This window comes from Lissotriton vulgaris, chromosome 9 (assembly GCF_964263255.1).
Source record: "Lissotriton vulgaris chromosome 9, aLisVul1.2, whole genome shotgun sequence".
Classification (NCBI taxonomy): domain Eukaryota; kingdom Metazoa; phylum Chordata; class Amphibia; order Caudata; family Salamandridae; genus Lissotriton; species Lissotriton vulgaris.
The window spans coordinates 839792566-839814467 of record NC_141697.1 but is presented as its reverse complement, the minus strand read 5'-3'; the positions used below and the strand labels follow the sequence as shown (position 1 = coordinate 839814467).

The window sequence follows — 21902 nt, the reverse complement described above, 5'->3', positions numbered from 1 at the left end:
CTAAGGCTAATAATTGCTGGATCTGTGGTTTACTCTCTTCAGTCACGCATAAGAGTGATGTTTTGTTATCAATGCCGTTATCCTATCTTGGGAGTTGCGAGGAGTGGTTTGAACTGTTTACTGTGGTGCATCATCATTTAGATTCCTTCGCTCTGAATATGACATCTGCTGACTCTCGCACAGTGGTAGAATATATATGTTTCCACCAAGGGTGTAATTCCACTGGGTCAGAGGAACAAGGAGCCCTGAGTACATTGTCCCCAACAGCTTGTATGAATATGTATGAGAAAGTAAAGAATGAAAACTGGCTCTGAAATGAAATGTTGGATTTTCAAGTGTTTAATGCCACAGAATATTTCTAATCCTTCCAGAAACGCAAAATTACTAAGGATGAGGCGATGCTGGTGTCAGTAGTTAACATGACAGCTGGGGTTTGTGTCCAGGGGATAGGGAAGCTTTTAAAAGTGGGAGAGAACAATTGCAATTACACATACACGTTGAGTACGACTAGTAGTCCACCTTTACTCCCACCACATAATGTTTATTTTGTTTGTGGGTTCCAAGCTTATGTTTGGCTTCCTAGGGAATGGTCAGGTACGTGTTACCACTCTTTCCTTCTTCCCCCAATGTATATAGCACCGTCCAACTACCATAAGGACCATCGATTGCAGCGTAGGAGCACATACCTGTCCAGAGTCAGAAGAATTATTAACACCGAAGATATAGATCAATCAGATACCACTTTGCAGCAATTCACAGATGCTATGAAGGGTATCATACCCTTTTAGGGCCCTACGTTCAGTAGCCTTCAGGTTTGTCGGCTCACAAGAGTTGTAGAAAGTGTCAATAATACCACAGCCGGAATTTTGAGAAATATTACAGCTGAGCTTCAGGCTACGGGGCTTGTTGCTTTACAAAACAGGATGGTGTTAGACGTCATCCTAGCTGACTGAGGAGGGAACTGTCACATCATTGGTAGTAGTTGTTGTGTATACATCCCAGACCATGTCCCTAATGTATATGCTGCTATCCAGAAGTTGCATAGGCTTGCCTCTGACATCCACAAAGAAAATGGTACAGAGACTCTCGCTGGATGGTTGAGGGGTCTATTTGCTTCCTGGGGTTGAAAAATTCTTATCTTTCCAGTTGCAATTGCTGGTATAATTTTCACCTGTTGCTTGTGCATACATTGTCTTCTGTGCTTATTGTGTAAAAAAAACTGACACCCAAACATAAGGTTCCACAACAGGACCATAAGACAGCGGCTATGATGATGAAGGATATCCACGACCTAATGCCAATAGATGAAGGCATTTTTTAATATTGATAATGCGTGTATTAACATGTAGTAGTAGTGTTCATGGTATGCCAGGAGTTGTTTGCTTTTTAACCAGTGGTAAAATGTTTAGCAAATGCTGAAAGGAGGGTCTGTTGGAATAGAAGATGCTTTTGGCCGACTTTCCCCAACATTGTACGATTTAAGTTAGCATTTGCGGCACCATTTTGTATTCAGTCGCCATTTTATACCATGATCGAAACTAAACTTCTGTCTCATTCTGTTTGCCTCAGCAGAAAGCAACCTCGTTATTTCTTTTTTCCTGTTTCTTAAAGGTTGAGCTTCGCTGCACTAATGAATAGACTGTTTTGTCATTAAATACCTCTCCCGTTAGATAAGCCTGCTCCCACCATTAGAGTGGCGAGCACGGGCAGAGTAACCTTGGAACTGAGATAGCATGTACCTAGGCCTAGGAGTGCTGCTCATCCTTCTGTGTCTCCTTTGTTCACCAGCTACTAACTGGAAAATTCCAGTCTTGGCGTGTACTTAGGGGTACTGGAAATATATATCATGTAATACCATGTTGGTGGGGGCCAGTCCCTCTGCAGCAATCCAAGGAGGCTGGTCAGACTGGACTCCACTCGAGTGTTTGACTGATAAAAAACTTTGGTTTGTATTCTCTACTGTCTGGTCTGACCGGCTCTTCATTTGTTTCGAAGGTTGAGAGGTGGTCACGAGTGACCCGGGTGGCACTAATCGGGCCACTTCCTTCATGACTGTGGGCCAGATGTAGGTAATTCTATTTTACCGATTCATAAATACCGAATTTTACCGATTCGGTATTTATGAATCGGTAAAATAGAAGGTGGGAGATGTAGGTAACATTTAATTTTCAATTACCGAATCGGTAACATTCGGTATTTACCGATTCGGTATATACCGAATCGGTATTGCCCATTTATTCCTATGGGCCTTGAAGCCCATAGGAATCAATGGGCAATACCGATTCGTATTTACCGAATCAGTAAATACCGAATCCTGCAAGGGTGCAGGGGGTGTCACTTTGACACCCTCTAGCACCCCAAATACAGGCATGTATGCCATGTGGCACACAGACATGCCCTAAGGGCATGTCTGTGTGTCACATGGCACAGGTGTGCATGCACAGATGTGCATGCACACCTGCATTCAGTATTTTGCCACCCAATAGGATTGGGTGGTAAAATACCGACTCTAAAGGGCCTGTGACACTCTCAGGAGTGCCACCTACATGTGGAATTACCGAATCGGTAAAATTACCGATTCGGTATTTTACAGAATCGGTAAATTTACCGATTCTGTAAAATACTGGCCCCTACATGCCGATTCCTAAATACCGGTCGGTAAACGGCCGAAATCGGCCGTTACCGACCGGTATTTCCTCTCCTACATCTGGCCCTGTGTCTTTTCTTTGCTGCGGACCTTTTGCAGGTCTGTCCTATCGGTAGAACATCCTTCTTCTCCTCGTGGAGCTTTTGCAGGCCCCATCTCCTCCTCAGGGATCTTCGCGGTGCTCCTCTACCTGGATGAAAGGTTACCTTTTTCACTCCAGGGTATAGTACTGGCACCTCAAGCCTTTGTCGTTGTGGAGCTTGCTCATGCCTCCATTCAGGCATGCTTGGCGGGGTCGGTCACTTCATGTGACATTTTCAATGCTGGGCCAGCAGTGACCATTCTGTGCATCGGACGGCCGGCCGGCTAGCACAGCCTCTTCCTTTTCAGAATTGCTTCCTCTCTGTGGAGAGGTCTCTCTCTGCCGAACTCCTGCCTGTAATGTAAGGTTTGCTGTTGCGGTCTTCTTACTGCACACCTCTGACTGCGTGCTCTCAGTTTTCCTTCAGGGGTACCCATTTTCAAGCTTGAGGTATTGTTCATTCACCACTGGGGCGGGTGCTGCAATTTCCTCACTTGCGGTGGCATCAGATAGCCACTAGATTTTACACGTGCAGCACAAGTTCTCCTTGCGCCTTTTTTGGGCTTCCTACCTTGGGCTTTGCTGCTCTTGGCATCATTGGATTCTTGGCAAGTGTCTTGTCTGGGCAGCCTAGCGCTTCCAGGAGCTCTTCGCTGGGGTTTAGCGCTCTCTTCTCGAATGAGAAATAGTCGGCAGGAGTTAATGTTAAATGTTGCAGCAGCATGCTCTATGTGAGGTGAGGTCGCAAGGGCTCATATGTACAGCCCATCTACCAAAGGGACACATTTGAATCATCTGCTCATTTGGGTGTAGTTTGCAGAGCTGCCACTAGGTGGTGCTGCGGCCACTCCTTCGAGGTAGCAGCCTTTCAGGCCCTGTAGGTCGTGTGTCTCTAGCGGAGGATGTCGGTGTAGTGTAAGGCTCTTGACCATGCACTCTCACCCACCGGGATGCTGTAAGCTGCCAGTGTACCTCTTCCTGCTGCACTTCTCTTCCATGCACTTCTGTGCACCACCGGTATTAAACAGGTAGGCAGACGCCAGGAACCAAAGGCATGCCTTGCTGCGAGATTGTTGGTCACTGATAGGCTTTTTTGGGACTGGCAGCAGTGTGGCAGATATATTGCACGCACCCATCTTCACTGTATCAGCGTGCCTCCTTGAAGTCACACACTCAGGCCAGAGTGAGGTGTCGCATGAAGCTGCTAGGTGGCGCAGTAGCCGCTGCTCCATCCAGGCCATGGCATCTTTTCTGAAGCTGCTGGCATTACCGCTCGGGGTGTTCTCTTCTTCCAAGGTTGTAGCAAACAGCTGCCAACTAATGGTGGGCACGGTCCCGCCAGGTTGGTCACTCTGCCACTTTACTGTATCGTATGGTGCTCAGCAGGCCGCTGAAGTGAGGCATGGGCCATTGAGGAGGGGGGGGGGGGGCATGTGTACAGGTCTAAAATAAGCAGGTGAAGGCAGCCAATAGCTAGTGCTTGGCCCGGCAGTGTCCCCCAGTGCTGTGCGACTCCCCGGCACACCATCGAGGCCCCATACACGCCTGCTGCTTGCGGAAGTTTATATTTCAAATGCATTTCTGTTTCGTTAGCTGTCTACACATACCAGTTCCATAAACACTTATCCTAAGGATGCCTTCTATTGATCCTTAGGACAACCTAATATGGGGCAGCCAATCTATATCTTGAAAGGAAATGAAATGAAAAAGGTTTTTGTAGAGCCCAGTTGCTACCTTGAGGCGTCCTAGTGCTATGGACAGAAAGTAGCCGGGCCGAGAATTATTTGAAGAGGAAAGTTTTCAGAAAGAGAGCAGGTTGGGCTCTGCTCACAGGGGAAGGGGAAGTGAGTTCCACAGCTTGGCTGCATTGAAGTCAAAATATCTGCCACCACATCTTGCTCTCTTGATCTTGGGAACGAGGGCCAGATGTGATGAGGCAGATCAAAGCTTTCTTGAGGGCTGGTAGGGGGTGAGTAGTGATTGGCAGATGGTTTTCCAAAACGTCCTCTGGGCAAAGCACAAGGCCTTAAACTGGATTTGTTCCTTGACTGGGAGCCAGTGGAGATCTTTTAGTCCAGAGCCGATAAGGTGTTGTTGAGGAATTTGAAGGACGGTACGAGTCGCACAGTTGTGAATGATCTGGAGCCTGTGGATAGTGGATTGGGGGCTACCAGATACAGGGCATTCCCGTAGTCTAGATGAGACAGAATAAGGCCCTGACCCTAATCTGTCTCGCCTGAAAAGGGAGCAGAGGGAGAATATTGCATAGTAGCCTGAATAGACCATAGCAGGAAGCAGATAGCACCACTGCTTGATGGTTAAAGCTAAGGGACTGGTCCAGCTAGATGCCCAGGCTTTTTATTGTAATTTATTTTTTTGGGTGGGGGGGCCAAGACAGGCGGGCCATAGTAGGTTGGCTTTGAACGAGGGTGTGTGTCCCAAGAGCATGAGCTCAGTTTTTTCCCCGTTCAATTTTAGGCAGAAGCGAGCCATCCAGTTGGTCACCTCATATCTTCCAGAAATTGGGACGGTAGGCTGAGTGTTGTGATAGCATAGCCATAGCTTACATCGTGACTGTAGTCTCTCTCCACCAAAGTTTACTGTCCCTACAAACGGATCCAAGCACTTAACCCCTTCCATGCTCATGACGAGCTGAGCTCGTCATGACCACACCCGTTTTTATTGCTGTCCAGCACAGCAGAGGAATATCTCAAGCAGCGATGTGGTTAAGTAAATGGAAGGAAATCCTGTTGTAATATGGCTCTCTAAATGCCAGTATCTCTTTAACTCTATTTAACAAGATCAGAAATGTTCTTTCATTTAACAGAATATGTGATATAGACATTCTTTGTTACTTATCTGGGTACTTGGTTTGTTCAATCGACTGTGAATTTGGGTATTGTCAGCAGACATTTAGAAGTGAACCTGATGGCATTCAAGTATGTGTGTTAATGGGAGCATGTACATTTTAAACTACAGAGGCCAAATGGCAATCTCTTTGGAAACCTTCAGATTGAAGTCAGCCACTGAGGGTTTATCTCTCCCAGAGAAATAGTGCTTCTATTAGTCTCACCCTCATGGCCAGCGAGTTGGACCCAGGAGTTCTGCCTTTGTAAGGACCAGTGGATCACAGTGAAGAAAGTCTTCCATGACTTGGTCTAGAGAAAATGGGAAAGGAAGAGTTAGTCATCAATTACATCTTAAGTTCGATTGTTATCACCACACTGTAAGAAGTACTTCATGGCTTTACAGAATTAGAGAAGCACATAAAAAGCAAATTTCAGCTCTGTACAAAACATATTTATGGACTGTGCTCACAATATTAATAAAATAAAAATTCAAAAATACCCACAATAATCATCTCAACAGCGTAAAGAAACAGGAAAGTATCCCAAAACAATCTCGACAATGTACAGGAATTCATAATGGGTTTCCATAGCTCTACATGGGTGATGGTGAGGAAGGGATGTTAGAAAGAAGTGCCTTACTGGAGCGACACTAAAGTCAGGGGTTTATGAAGTGCAGTAGGAAGGAGAGGCAGTGGTTGGAAGAGTTATTGATGATGGCTGAGTGGGGAAAGGAGGAAGCAAATCATTTTAGGTGCAAAATGAATGTGCCAAAGATTATTAAAGGGTGCTACAAGGAAGGCCAAATATCTCAAATTGCTGGGATCAGATTTTATTAAAATCGGATTTAATAAAAGCTTATTTAAGGACCTCTCTAATAACTCTGTTAAGAGACCTGCTCTAATTTGTGACCCTACTGCAGAAGACATATTGATTGAATAGCTTTATTTCGATATAAAAGCATATCATAAAAGCATTACATTACAGCAATAGATAAAAACAGTTTGACAATACACAATATAAAAAATCTACAAAATCAACAGTAATATTAAAAGAGTGGATTATTAGCCCAGACATAAGGCCAGGTTCAAGCAAAAAACACATTACTGGAGCAGCAGTTTCTTTGCAGATCTTATCCGCCAAGCCCAGCCCAAAAATTTTGCCATGCAACAGGCGAAGAAGGGACGAGCATCTGAACGTAATATGCGTAGAGCTTCCAGGTGTGATCTGGTGCCCAAGCTCCTACATAGTGGCTTCAGCCATCTCGACCTGGGCGCTGCATATGCACAACACTCAAACAACAAATGGGCAATGGACTCAACCCTTGAATCACAGAAGGGGCAATATGGAATGGTTTGTAATGGTGGCTTCCAAGTAGAAGTTAACAGCCCTAAGGGAAGTACCCCTACCCTAAATTTGAAGTACAATGATCTGTCGCCCGGGTTATGAATTAAGTCCAGGTATGGTTCTCTATAGGGGAGCTCCTTGATTAAGAGAAACTCAACAACAGATTTGCATTGTTTAGAATTGCACATTCTCTCATTAGCCACCCATAACCAGTAAGTCTTCTTGAGCATTTGTTTAGAAGGTGCTGTTCTGTTGACCCAAGCGTCTCCTAGACCCAATTCATGGAGAAGCCGCTTGACTTCCCTGAGCCAGCTGACCTTGTGCCAGCCCGGTAGGGATAGGAGATCTCTTAGGGCATCAGCATAGCTGCACAGTTCTGGTACATTCCATATCCTGGCCCATAGTAAGAGGGGGCGTAACCTAGCTTGCTCACATATTGGGCGTGTACCTGCATCAAGTAAGAGGGGGAGTGTAGGGGTAGTGTGGGGTAACTTCATGAGATCTTTATGGAAGTTGTTTTCGAGGTAGGTTAAGGTGTCAACTCTCTGTACGCCCCACAGTTCCGCACCATACAGTGCTGCACTCACCACCCATGCCCTGTAGATGTCTAATAGTGCCCCAATGGGTTTAAGAGATGAGGCACGTTGTTCTTTAAGCAGGGCGCCTGTGACCCTCTTATGGGTCAGAAAGACTTTTTGGTGATGTGCCTTCCAATTCATGGTGTCACAGAGTCGAATGCCCAGATAGTCAAACTCTTTGACTCTTTCAAGTGGGACTGAGTCTAGAACAGGAGGAATAACAGATTTCCTAGGGGGGTTAAGAACAAGGAATTTGGTTTTGCTTATATTTATAGACAGGCCCTTGGTGTCACAGAAGACCTTGAAGCTGGAGAACAACTTTTGGATGCCTGCGGGTGATTTTGAGATTAGAAGGGTGTCATCTGCAAATAGGAGCGTAGGTATTTTTCTGCCAGCCAGGGACGGTGCGTCTGATGGATGTTGAAGGAGATGCTCCACCACTCCGTTAACATAGAGTGAGAACAGAGTGGGGGCTAGCACACAACCCTGGCGGACGCCCCTATCTACAGGGATGCGAGATGTTTTTTCCCCCTGGTCACCCCATCTAATCTGGGCAAAGTTGCTTTCATGGAACTTGATAAGCAAACCCAACAAATAAGGGGGGATACCCAACCCATCTAGGACATTCCACAATTGGGCTCGTGGGACCCGGTCGAAGGCAGTCCGTAAGTCTATAAAGACTAAATACAAACTACCCCTACCCAATACGACCACTTTCCAATACAGCATTAGAAGGCGAAATGTCTGCTCGATGGTGCCTGTCCCTGTTCTAAATCCTGCCTGGAAATCTGACAGAACCTGGTTTTCTTCGGCCCATTGCAAGATCCTACCTAGTACTACTTTGCCCGCAACCTTTTGTGTCGAGTCAAGCAGGCTAATTGGGCGATAATTAGTTGGGTCGTCCCGACAGCCTTTCTTAAAAATGGGGACGACCTCGGGAGGCGGGTATTTCCACCCGATTCAGGCTGGTCCAGCTCAAGGTACTACATAGGGTCTACTACACCCGCACTACACTACATAAAATACACAGGGCAGAACACCCATACTGCCTAAGAAAATGTGGGGAGGAAGGTACACTATTCCACACTATATGGACCTGCCCAAACATACAGGCCTACTGGAGGCGTGTCGCACGCTCGATCAGTCAGGCCCTCCAAAGCCCGTTCACGCCTGACCCCAGAATCTGTCTCTTGAACGTATGGGGCCCAACAGATTTGTCGTTGCATGCCAAGGGCTGGGTGGTCATTGGAGTAATGATGGCTAAGCGGGATATAGCGAAGAATTGGGGGGCACTAGAGACACCGACACTGGCGCAATGGTGCAGGAATATGGACGTGCTCATGGTGACGGAGAGGGCAGTATATCAACAGAGACGTAATCCACGTAAATGGAACAGGATTTGGTCACCATGGAACACATACAGGGGGGACATTTGTGAGCCCTTGCCCGAAGAGGAGGATGGGGACAGCTCAGGGGACGATGAAGACTTGGAGTGATGAGAGGGGGGAAGCGGGAGGCCCAGGTACACTGCATGAGTCCGGGACCAGGGAACTTAAGGGTCAAGAGACTGCTATCGCCAGAGACTGTGTTTAGGATTGCTGAATGCCTGCATGCGGATAATGGTTGCAATGGCCTACAGTTCATGATCGTACACTGCAACCCCTGAAGTAGCAAGTTTTATGTTGGGGGGGGGGAAAAAATTTAAAAGTTGCTCTATTGATCGTAGGCAGCTGAATGTTGACGCTGCTCTACAGTACGTTTAATTGTGAATGTATACCATGAGAATGCAACAACAAAAATAAAATTTAAAAAAAAAAAAAATGGGGACGACCTCAGCGCCCCTCCAAGAATCAGGAAGAGAACCTCCCAACACAGCCTCGTTCAGGAGCGAGGAAATTAGTCTACTCCACAAGTATGGATTTTCCTTCAACAGATCACCAGGAATTCCGTCTGGGCCAGCAGCCTTGTTGGTAACAAGGCACCTGATTGCCCCTTCTACCTCCTTAATGCTGAAGGGGCAATCATTAATTGTGGTGGTAACTGGAGATCTGGCTAGAGAACCCATGTTTGGTTGTGATACACCTAGTGGGACAGAGTAAAGCTTGGAGAAGTGGGCAAACCAGACCTCACCAGGAATGTTACAGGTGAGTTGTACATCAAGGGGCTTGTCCCTGGCTCTCATCAGATCCCAAAACCCCTTAGAATCTTTTCTAATACTCGCCTCCATTAACTCACTCCAGAAGTTGTAATCATGAGCCTCCTTAGCCATGGCTACAGTTTTTTTATATGATTTCCTCGCAAGTCTGATATTGCCTGGGTCCTTGGTCTTCACTGCAGAAATAAGTTCCCCTTTAGCAGGCCGACATTTTGAGGAATACCACTTATCTCTTGCCTTGGAAACACCTCTCGTTGCAGCCCTCATCCTATTTTGGGGAATGATAAACAGTTCACTTAGTGCCGCAATAGTTTCTGTGAATGTCGGTAGAACTGCTTGTCTGGTGATTCCCAAGGCGTCAAGACGCGGCCCCACCGCTGTCGTTATGGTCCTTGCTTGCGCCATCCTTCCCTCATCCGCTGCTACTTTAGCCCATTTTAGCCGCCTACCACAGTTTGAGGGAACAAGTTCATGGGATGTTTTCCACTTGTGAACGGCCTTGGCTGGGTTTCTATCGTGCCAAGGCGGAATGAGGGTTAAGGATAGAGCATTGTGGTCGCTGTCGCAAGACAATATGATTTCCATGTCTTGATGAAATGGCCATAGGTTGTGGTTCAACATGATATAGTCTATTCTGGAGGTGTGTCCCACCCTGTTATAAGTGTGCGCACCCTTAAGGTCTGATTTGGATCGACCATTAGTTGCTCTCAGGTCGTGTTCCATACAGAGTGCGTTGATGTCTATTGCACTCTGCGTCTATTTTTGAATCGGATCTAGGGTCAGGGTGGGGATACCTCTCCTTGTATCATCATCCCAAGTGTCCAGAATGTCCTCCCTAGCCAGTGGCTCGAAGCAGCACTTGAAATCGCCTGCGAGGAGAACATAGGAGTCAATACTGCAAGCGTCTAGTTCGCTGTTTAGTCCTGTAGAAGATAACAATGAAACCCCTCCCCTGGCCCCCCTTGAATAGAGGTTAAACACTTCTAGCTTCCTACCCCCCTGACAGTGTATGGTTATCCTCTGAAGATCAAGAGATTGAGTGGTTTTGTGGCTTACGCTTAAACCCAGTGCAATGCTAACCCATATAAGAAGGCCGCCAGACGGGCGACCTTTACAACCATGTTGTTGGGAAGCTGGAACAAAGTAAGTTGTGAAACCTACTCTGTGCCTGGGTTCTAGGCACCAGGTTTCTTGCAAGAGACAGATGTTAAAAGGGTCCACAAAGGCGTTCCACTCTGGGATGTCAAAGTTGCGGGCGAGCCCTGCCACATTCCAACTTAGGATCTTTATCAGAGGTTTGCCTGGGGTAACCCGCCTTGATGAATTGACAGATACAGCCGGAATAGACTCGAGACCTGCCACCACTGCAGCCACTCCATTAAACCTTTGCGGTGCTCGTTCTGTTGTTGGATAAGAGCCCTTGCTACAGTGGACCGCTTCCCATCTGCTGGAGCATTCTGAATGGGTGACAAGGGAGTCATAGGGGGTGTATCCAGCTGCTGCGCTACTTCTTGAGTTACTAGAGTGTTTAAGATGTTCGATCCCCCCTCTTTTGACAGAGCTTGTAGCATTTCTTCTGGAGCTTGGGGGTTAGTGACAGTAGATTCGGTCGTCAAGGATAAGGATTCTGAGGTCCCTAGGGCCAGGGGTGAAGGGGCCCCTTTCGCTGCTTGAAAAACAACTTGCCTTGGGAGTCAGTCTACATCTTCGAGACCACCAAACCTATTCGTGGTTGGAAACCCATTCCAGCGTCTAGGGAAATCTTGGTGGTTGTTCGGGTGGCTCCTCCATGTGTGATGACGTACCAATGACCAGTCACCTTCCTGGGTGTGTATGGGGCGTGGCGGATAGAAAAAGGACAACGGCCTAGGTATGATGGGAGAACCTTCACCAGTGGGCCATGAGCAGATGTGGTGGGCCGTATGTGGGTCCTCGAAAGTCACCACTATACAATCCCCGGGACTGGTTTTCCTTGAAGGGCCCACCCAGGGAACTCGACGGACCATTAGGACTTTGCTTCTCCGACCATTTGGAATTGGTCTGTTCACATTAAGCCAGTGCATTATCTTGTTCCTCAGAGACCAGTGGTTCTCGTGGTGACCATTTCCGATCTGGGGGACGCCCGTCAATACAACCACATAGTCATTGGCCTGTGGAGGAAGATCAATATAGCCCCCTCTAAAATTATTCTTAATGCGTGGGCCCTGGGTCGATTGGTGAACAGCTTCGCTGGTAGAAGGTCTTAGGGAAACACCAGCATTGGGATTTACTGGTGTTTGAGAAATGGGGCGCTTAGGAGCCCTAGTTTTAAGAGCAGCAATGTTTTGGTCCACACCCACAGTCCTCGGTTTGGGAACTGGCCGTACTATAGCGGGTGCTGGAGGGGGGAGTTGTGGGGCTTGTGGTACTGGGTCTTCTACAAGGAGGCCTTGATTTTCTAGACTTCTCAGGCCAAGAGTGGCCAAGGCAATGATGCTCTTTTCCATCTCTAGCAAGTTATTTTCGATACGTGAGAGTCTGAGGTCTAGGGGAGAGAGAAGTTTCTTTAGGGTTTCCCAGACTATACCTTTGAATTCCCTGTCCTTCCCTTCCTGGCCCTCTACGTGTAAGCCCTCATCCTCTGCAATTGTGGTAATGGAAGCAGAGGCTGTCCCCTCTTTGCCCCCCTCTCGTTGCGCCTGTGCCCAAGAGGTACACCCTCCTATTGCATTGGTCACAGGTACACTACCCACATTCAGCTGTTGTGCCACCGCAATTTTGGCCTTCTTACGAGAGTAAGCGGACCGAGAATTGCGTTTCCTTTTGGGTGGTTTACCATTAGTATTGTTGCATATAGGTGTGTTTGGGATTACCAGGGTAGGGGAATTAGAGCTAACTTGCTGATTGGAAATAGCCACGGGTAGGTTCAGGTCGCCTGTCTGAGTTAAAGGACACGAGGCTGGGGAAAAGGAGGGTAGGATCGGGGTCTGATGGATGTCTGCCTGCGTAATTACACAGTGGGGAATGGCCAGACGCTCCGGGGTAACAGCAGATGCTATGTGGCCCAGGGAGGATTTTTTTGAATTTGCAATGTCCTGGGACAACCTTCTAGCAGCTGCCAAATCCAAGGAGACACGAGTCTGTAGTTTGGAAATTTCTTTATCTATGGCTAGATTGGTGCGAGTAATAAAATCATCCATGGGGCCGTTAGTTGGTGGCCCACCCTTAACGGCCCTACTCCGGGTTGTCCGGGTGAACATGACTTGGCGTGATGGACAAACCACCTAGGCTGGCACTACAATAAGGGGGAATAAAATAATAAACCAAATAGTCCAGAAGCCAGGCAAAAGGCGAAAGAGGGTGGCCCAGTCCACCAGTCCAGTCCTCGCAGACCTCGAACGGCCTCAAACGGCCCGCTCTTAGCCCGGTCTTCGCCCCGAGCTGCGTCCCGCGCTGCGGGAGTTAGAGGCTGTAATATAGGGGCGTGTTGGGCAGGGGGAGGGCCAGCAGGGAGAGTGGCCCGGATGCTGGTTTACCTGGTCTCGCAGGGACTCCTGGTTGCTGGAGTCCCCGCACGCTCGCAGCCCCGCCGAGCCTCTCGCCCAGTCCGCCTTGCTGGTCCTCCTCCTTCTTCTTGGGTAACGATGCCCCACGCACTCCTGTGCGAAGCGGCACCCGCAGAGCGGGTGAGGCGAGAAGTGGATTGATTCGCCTTGTGCAGCTACGCCTGTAGCAACGCCTGTTCTGCTCTGCCTCCGTGGGTTTCAAGGTCGGTGTCCCAGCGAGGGAAGGTGGAAGGAGCCTTTACAAGCCTCAGCTGGGCGGGGGGCGGGCTAGCAGGGAGAGCGGACCGGATGCTGGTTTACCTGGTCTCGCAGGGACTCCTGGTTGCTGGAGTCCCCGCACGCTCGCAGCCCCGCCGAGCCAGTCGCCCTGTCCGCCTTGCAGGTCCTCCTCCTTCTTCTTGGGTAACGATGCCCCACGCACTCCTGTGCGAAGCGGCACCCGCAGAGCGGGTGAGGCGAGAAGTGGATTGATTCGCCTTGTGCAGCTACGCCTGTAGCAACGCCTGTTCTGCTCTGCCTCCGTGGGTTTCAAGGTCGGTGTCCAGACATATTAAGAGCAGGGTAAGGATTTCTGATTTCAAAGCCCGGGCTTGCAGCAACTAATTTTTTTTCTATAAAACTGACAGACCATAAGGACCTAGTAGCTATTTTTACCCTGCTTTGCAGCAGATCATTGTTAGCCCTGTCATGTACCATTCCCTGGGGCAGTGGGTTATTACTCAATTCTCAGCAGGTAAGCTATTTTTTTTTATTGTGGCCAGTTACTATTCTCAATAGCTGCTGAACCTGCCCCATAGTATGGCTTGGATGTGCAGCCCTATTCACTCCCAGATTAAATTATAATTGGTGGTGATTTCAGTGATGCTGGAAAAACATTCAGAGTGAGGGTGTTGCAATCAGTATAGCATCATTGAAGTCAAAGAGAGTGTAAAATATCTAAACCTCACACAAAGAGCAAGTGTGGTAAATGAGCCATGCCCATTCGTCAAGAGAGTGGCAATGGTGTAGTATTTAGTTGGTGGTGCATTTTTTGCCACAAAAGTCTGGTGTGGTCCAAAATATGGGATACTGCCATTTACAGACAGCTTATTATCCATAGACTTTTTTTTCAGTGTTATATAATGCAAACTCGGCCCAAGGGTATCAGAGTGCTTAACACGAGCTCCAGTCGCATTACAGACACTATAGACAGGCATTTGAGGAATGGGGAAGTTAATTGATTTGCCCAGAACCACAGGAGCCTCCCTCCAGGATCAAACCTGATTCCTCAAGGTCGGATGCCCTCGCTGTTAAGCTACACCCTCTCCCTGCTAAATAACCCCTAAAGACAAAGGGGCATATTTTCAAGAATGTGTGATAATCATTGCAAAAGTAACTTAACGCAACTTCCAACATCGCAGTCTATCGCGGGAAATTTACGCTGTGTTTACCTAGTATTCTCAACATGGCGGTACCATGCGATAGTCACCAGATAACGCGTCAACTGACTGCGTTAAAATCAATGCCACGCCGCAAACATGCAAAACGCGAATGCAATAAAACCTGCAATCGCGGTCAAAACGCACCGAAACCAACGACCGGCCTGCAAATCACACGCCTCTGGCGAGAAAATGCAACATAAAAGCAGAGTAAATAAACGGTGAGGTGACAACTTGCGATCACAACCACACAGCTGTGACGTAGAACAAATGACCATTGTCCAAAACAGATAGGCATTTCCCCACAAACAGCCACAATGCACATTGACATGCATTCAGTATGTAACCTGTGCCAATGCGGAAACAAACATGGTACACACTGTGAAACCGCATCTCCCAATCACATTGCCGAGGGACAAACAACAAACCCTGCACACTGATGTGCCATGTTCATAACCGACCAAGAATGAAAGCAAGGACTAATGTAGGGGCAGTGACTCCCCCTTATGTACATGTTGCCCATGTCGTGGGACTTGAGTCACAGGGTGCATCCCTGCATCATGGCAGCACATATCAGAGCACAAAAGAATCCCAGTTGTCACCTGTAGGCTACTAATGACAGCCAAAATGGAATGATTTGGAAAACATGTGAAACGCCGAAGAGTGGGATACCGTAACAACTGTGGCACACAGAACTGGCAGTTCAAGTACGTGACACCATGAACAGCCTCACTGCACAGAGGTGATACACCCACCATCCATCAACAAATCCCTCAATTGACAGCACAACATGTCGCACCCACACTTGCCTGAGTGAAGTCCCCTTACAGATGAGTGACATGCACACAGGGAATGTGTGTCGGAATGTGCCATTACTGCGAAGGACCCACACAATGTGACGTCAACCAGAGAAGAAATTATCAATGATGTAGTCCCTACGGGCTTTTCCTGCTGCGGCTGCAGTGGGGTGTGGTCCACCTGCCTCATCTTCATCATCATCGTCCGGTGCATCTGGCACTCGTATCTATGGGACTTTGCTGTGTACACTTATGTTGTGCAACACACAACATGCTACGATCATCTTGCACACGAGGGCTGGACTGTACAGGAGCTTACCACCTGTGACGTCCAGGCACCTGAAACCTGACTTCAACATGCTAAATGTGAGCTCCACGATGCCCCTGGTGCGTTTGTTGGCTAAATTGTACTGCCTTGGGCCTGTGTATTCGAGGCTCGGAGGGGTGTCATCATCCAAGCGCAGAGTGCATATCCTTAGTCACCTGTGACAGTGCAGATAGACATGAGTCACGACTACATACTGCATAATGTGTTGACAGGCTCACTGATTCATTGGTGTGTGATATGTGTGACTTAGTGATTCCTGTATGACATGGTCTGTGTGTTGCAAATGAGCTGCATCACTGTGTACTACGTAGCCTCACTGCTGCACCCCACCCGAGCACATTCACTAGTGTGCGCAGAGGGATTACATCACATGCACCCCTACGGCACACCATTGGCATGCCTGTCGCCGCATGTCTACAAGCCTGAGTACGACACAGTGATGATGCTGCGCACAATGTGGGCAGCCACGTGTGTGTAGGCCCATTGCAAGGACAGTGCTGACACAGATGTAAAGCTGAACTCTACATGCAGTTAAGGGTACATCTTTGGCTCATGCTGTGCTAATAGCGACACACACAATTGGCATGTGTGATCCCTGACCCCGAGTGGGCATGCCCTCCTCCATGTAAACCTTCAGCCGACCACCCACACTGGGGACATGCCACGTAGCAACATTGTTGATTGCATGACGGGTGGAACAGACACTACAACAGAAACACACACATCCGCCACATCCTTGGCTAGGCCCACACTAAACCACACCCAGATCCACGTATGGAGGAGCCACACCCCTACACAGAACTGTCGTATGCCTGTCCACCCCGCTTACGCTCACATGAAGATACGATACGGTTACATGTCCCAGGTCCACGCCACTGCCTGTGGTGACATGGTTGCGCACGCTGTACACAGCACAATGTAACGTGGAATGGCCCCGGTCCCACCTGCATATATAATGACCACACTGAGTGAGTTTTTGGGACTGGCTATGGGCATGTGCGCCCGGCAACTTTTATTGCCAGGGTCACATCTCCAGTGAAACCTGTGCTGGATGGGTGTTAGGTTGTATAAGCCACCACTCAGGGGTTGGTTGGTGCTGGCAAAAACCAAAACAGTGAGCAGACAATCAGCAGTACAAGGTACCGACATCATGGGTGTAGGAAGATGGATACCTGACAATGGTTATCCCAGATTTTTTGCCTAGTGTTTAGCTGGTTTTTGACTTAGTTGGCCTGGGACCCTACTAATCAGGGCCCCAGACTATCTGCTCTCTCTGTAAAATGGATTCCATGTACTTTAGGTACATACCAAATTGGACATTGGATCACCTTATCAGCCCCTGTACAGTGCACTATAGGTGCCCAGGGCATAGGTGTATCCAAGGCCTTCCAGGGGCTGCAGCACATCTTTTGCCACCCCTGGCTGGCTATCTAAACTGACACAACTGGCTGATCACTCAGCTGGGGCAAGGTCGTGTAATCACCCCTTGCTTAGATATAGTATACCTATATCTGGACACATATATACCTATAAGTCACTCCTATGGCAGGCCTTAACAATCCTGGAAACGATTCAGAAAAGGGGGTGGTGATGAACAGAGTGTCTGAATTAAGCAGACCACTCTTACCCGGTCCAAAGATCAGGGCTTGATCCATCACCGTTATTTATCTCACTGCACCATCCCAGCTCAGAACCTGGCTATATGCAAATCAGTCTGTCCCTGGCCCAGTGCATCATGGGAACAGGGCAGACTAAACTACCAAGCCAATTCTTCACCAGAAAGGAGACAAGCTACCGGGGACCAGGTTCTGAAACTGGGATGGTGCAGTGAGCTAAAAAACGGTGTTGGATCTAGCCCTGATCTTTTGACTGGGTGAGAGCTTTCTGCTTAATTCAGAGACTCTGTCCCTCACCACCCCTTTTTGTAAATATTAACAATCCTGGAGGCAGAGTAATTGGTTTTATGTGAGATGGTGCTCTAGCATGAGCTGAGCCTGTCTGCAGCTGTCGGGACCAACTCCCTTAGCTGTTCCGGGATATTGCCATACCATATACTCTTAAGTGCATTATAATCCTCGCGGTTATTTGCTAACTCTGGTTTGGCTTTATCAAAACATGTCGTGTAAGGTGTAATACGCTTTGGAATACTACCCCCTCGCCAGTCCTGGCGACGAGGGTAGCATTCCACCCTTCTAGAGGGGGAAGACATGTTAATTTAACTAAACGCGGTTAAATCTAACCAAAGCCCCAGCATCACAAAATGGACGCTGCTGCCACAGACATGAGTCTGGCCTCCTGATGTTCACCGAAACTCCGGCAGGGGAGGCCTGGACAATAGATATCCTGTCACAGGGAGGTGTTACACCACCCTAGACAGGAGATAGTGGATTGTAGCAGGGAGGGTTGAATGAAACTAGACACTGCCTGGGGAGCACAAGGCTTCCCATGCATAGTCCAGTTCAAACCGGTGCTGGGACACTCCAGTCCCAGCTCTGGCGCGACACTGGACAAAGAGAAAGGGGTGTAACCACCCCCTTCCTGGGTTCCACCCATAGGAGGGACCTAGCAGGTAAACCAGCCCATTGATTTGGAATAATGGTAGGAGCTGTACCCAGGAGCATTAGATTATCCTGAACGAAACTTTGATACAGAACTCTGGACCCTTTGACATCCTACTCGAAGTGGAAGGCTGAATAATCTCCCTTGTGGTCAAGGAGTGACCACCTGTGCAAACAGGCACCATCCAGCGCCCAATGGTTTGCTTTGTTGCAGTTCCCGCCGGAACTCGAGCAACAGAGATCAACAAGACCCAGCTTCCCTGACTTTGTACAGCCCGATCCACAGTCCCAGCAAATCTGAGACCCGTGGAGCGACGTGAAGCGTGGAGCCGGCCATCTTGGAAAGACTGCGAAGTGCTGACTGTGCAGCTTCTGAGGCACCTTCGAAGCTGTGCATTGGGGTTTGAGAAGCCTTAGCCCCGAGCAGCTTGTGCACCAAAGATCTCCCCTCCACACTCATCGAGTGCCCGTGGGGCCCTTTTGCATTTTTCTGCTCGACGCGTTGGTCCGGTCGCTTGCCTGTTGGCTAGTGGTCCCAGAGCCGACGAACCTTGAAATCTAAACTGCTAGTCTGGTTACTCCAGACTGGCCCTCGCTCCCCTGAAAAGGAGCCATAGCTCTGACCTTGCTGGTCCGAGTAAGAAGCGATCTTCGAATCCTACGTGGGTTGCACTTGCCAAGGCTTGTTACATCCGATCCGGAAGCCGACACCGCCGACAGCGAGAACCTTCATGGGACAGCTCGTGCTCCACTCCTGGTTGCCCCAGAGTCCACGTGGCAGCGGAGAAAAGCTTCCCGACAACCACCTGATTGCGCCCGACATTGCCTGGTTCCTTCCTGGTTCCATCCTGGTCACTGGCTAGTGACCCATACTCTGTCCCCTCTGCTTTCAGGTACTCTACATCTTTGATCCACCCTTGGATCCAACCGGACTCTTCTCTCTCCCGGCCGCCTGCAGCATCTTCATCTCCAGGCTCCATAGATCTACACGACGAAACCCGACACACTTTGGCACCTATGCACCCGCTTCCTGTGGGTGAGGTAACAAACTAACAACGGTGCTCCTGTAGTGGTTTACACCTCTAGTGTCCTAGTTTTAAGTGTGGTAATTCTAGTGCAGTCGGAAGACTTCCAAAACAGTAACTCTTTAACTTTTACACGCCATTGACTTTGCATTGGCATATGCTTGTGCTTTAGGCACTGCACCCGTGTCCCGCGGGCCTCTCCCGACGTCATTGCTGCTAGTCCTGAGTAGTCCCAGCAATTCGCAACGCCCTAGGCCTTACCATTCTTCGAGAGGTGGTACTTATACCACTATTTTAGTATATGGTTTGAGTGGCCACCGGGCCTATCCAAATTGTGCAACTTTTGAATGTTTAACTGTGCTTTTGTTTAAACGCTTGTGCCTCTGCACTCATAAAGAGTACAGAGGATTATTCTAGTAATAAATACATATTTTTATAATATATAACTTGGCGATCGAAGCAGTGCAGTATGCTATAGACCTATTTCGCTGATTAACTCAGTTGCTAAGGTGGTGGGGGGTATAATTTTAAATAGGCTGGTAGCATGGGCAAATGAAAACAACATAATGTCGCCAACACAATACGGGTTCAGACCAGGCCACTCAACGGTAACCCAATGTCTGAATCTGTATCTAATAAATGGCAAGTATACTATGGCTAGAAAAGGGACCATTCATATGACCTTTATGGACTAATCGTCCGCCTTTGATTGCGTTGACAGAGGTAGGCTTTGGGAGGTCCTTCAAAAAATGGGAGTGGAGCAAAACCCGATTAATTTTTTGGCTGACCTTCACTCGGACACAAGAGCAAATGTCCGTTACACCCAAGACATGAAAGTAACTAGGGATTTTAGGATAAACCGGGGGGTCAGACAGGGGTGCATTTTAGCCCCGTCTCTTTTTAATCTTTACATTAATGAACTGGAAGATCATCCATTAAAAACAGGTACAGACTATCCATACATAGGAAGGAAGGGCGTGCCCGTCCTGCTATATGCGGACGACGCCGTCCTAATTTCTAGAACTGCGATTGGCCTTCAAACCTTGCTAGATTCATTCTTTGCATTTATGAACTCCCGAGGCCTGAGCATCAATAACTCGAAATCTTTTGTTATGATGACAGGATCAGGACCCAGAAAAACATACCCCCACTTAGTAAACAGTGAAAAAATACCGATAACTAAGACTTTTTCGTACCTTGGTGTTCTTTTTGATCACAAACTAACGTGGGCACCAGCGATACGAAAGAAAAAGGGGGAGGTAGTGCGGGCAAACGCAGCAATAATAGACTTCGCAAGGAAAATGGGAAACAGCCCAGTGGCTGCCGTGTTGAAGCTATACCAAGCCAAAAGCGCTGCAGTCGCGTGCTATGGGAGCGAAATATGGGGCTTTGTTCCTTTAGATGACCTTGAGGTTACTGAAAATAACTTTTTAAAGCAAGTGTTAAGGGTCCCTAGGGGAACAGCAAACTTCTCTGTCCATGAAGAACTTGGCATGTCCTATTTAAGTGACAGGATAGCTGTTAATCCCTTGCTGTGCTGGTTAAATAGCTGGTTGAATACAGACATACCCCTCACCAGAAACATCTTACAAGAAGCACTAGCGTGGGAAGGGAGGTACAAGATCCCATGGATAAAATATGTCAGAAGATGTCTTCTTGAAATAGGTCGGTTGGACCTCTTCCTAGCCCCAGAGACAATAACTAAACCAGATGTAACTTATGTGAAGAACACCTTTATGTCATCTAGGTACCTAGCTAGGGAGGAGAGAGAGCTTAAGAAAAATAGTGTGAGATTGCATGTTCTGACAAAAACCTGTCTACAAATGGAACCTTATCTATCTTGGCCCATGTCGGGGTATGAACGCTTTTTGTTGACAAGGTTTCGATTTGATCTGTTTCACTTATTGTTAGCTGTACCAAGTGGGGCCCATAGAGGTCAAGTGTTGCCAGCTTGCGGCTGCGACAATAAGTCTCCGCAAGATTTGGCACACTTTTTATTCATCTGCTCGTATTATATAGTTCCTCGTTATTTGTTTTTAAAACCTCTACTTAAACAGCTTTATTTTGCACAAATCAAACCTGCACTTTATTACCTTCAAATGCTAAACAGTGACTGCACTATGTTTGTATGTAGTTTTTTAAAATTAGCACTCAAGTTTAGAAAAAGTATGGAAGGTTAATTGATTTTGCTACTGATAGGTATATCTTTTTAACTTAAATTGTATATTTATATCTTTTAACTCGTTATTTCGCTTGTGACCGTGGCCCTTTGGAAACACTCTTTTTTATAAATATATCTTGTGTCAAATGTTTATATTATGAAATGTACTTTTATGATTGTTAAATGCAAACAATCGAATAAAGATATTTGACTTGACTTGACTTGACTTGGTGTCCTTTCATTTGATATTACAGGATTGCATATGGTAAAACAGCTGGCTTCACATGCCCTCTTGAGTTTAGCCTAAGACTGCTCAGGCCATGCTACCCCTAGGATAGCTTGTCTATAAGGTTAACTTTACAACCACCACCATAAGGGATTGTTTGGACTGATACAAGGTGCCCACAGAATTGTG

The 21902-nt window shown here is 47.8% G+C and overlaps 1 protein-coding gene across 3 annotated transcripts in view; it reads right to left on the bottom strand.

Moving 5' to 3' along the window:
• LOC147692342 (inositol-trisphosphate 3-kinase A-like) overlaps positions 1-21902 on the bottom strand; it is a 913921-nt gene that overhangs the window by 292381 nt on the left and 599638 nt on the right. For all 3 annotated transcript variants that reach the window (XM_086938574.1, XM_086938575.1, XM_086938576.1), the window contains exon 3: positions 5803-5887. In XM_086938574.1, the coding sequence (XP_086794700.1) occupies positions 5803-5887 (85 nt within the window). The remainder of the gene's footprint in view (positions 1-5802; positions 5888-21902) is intronic.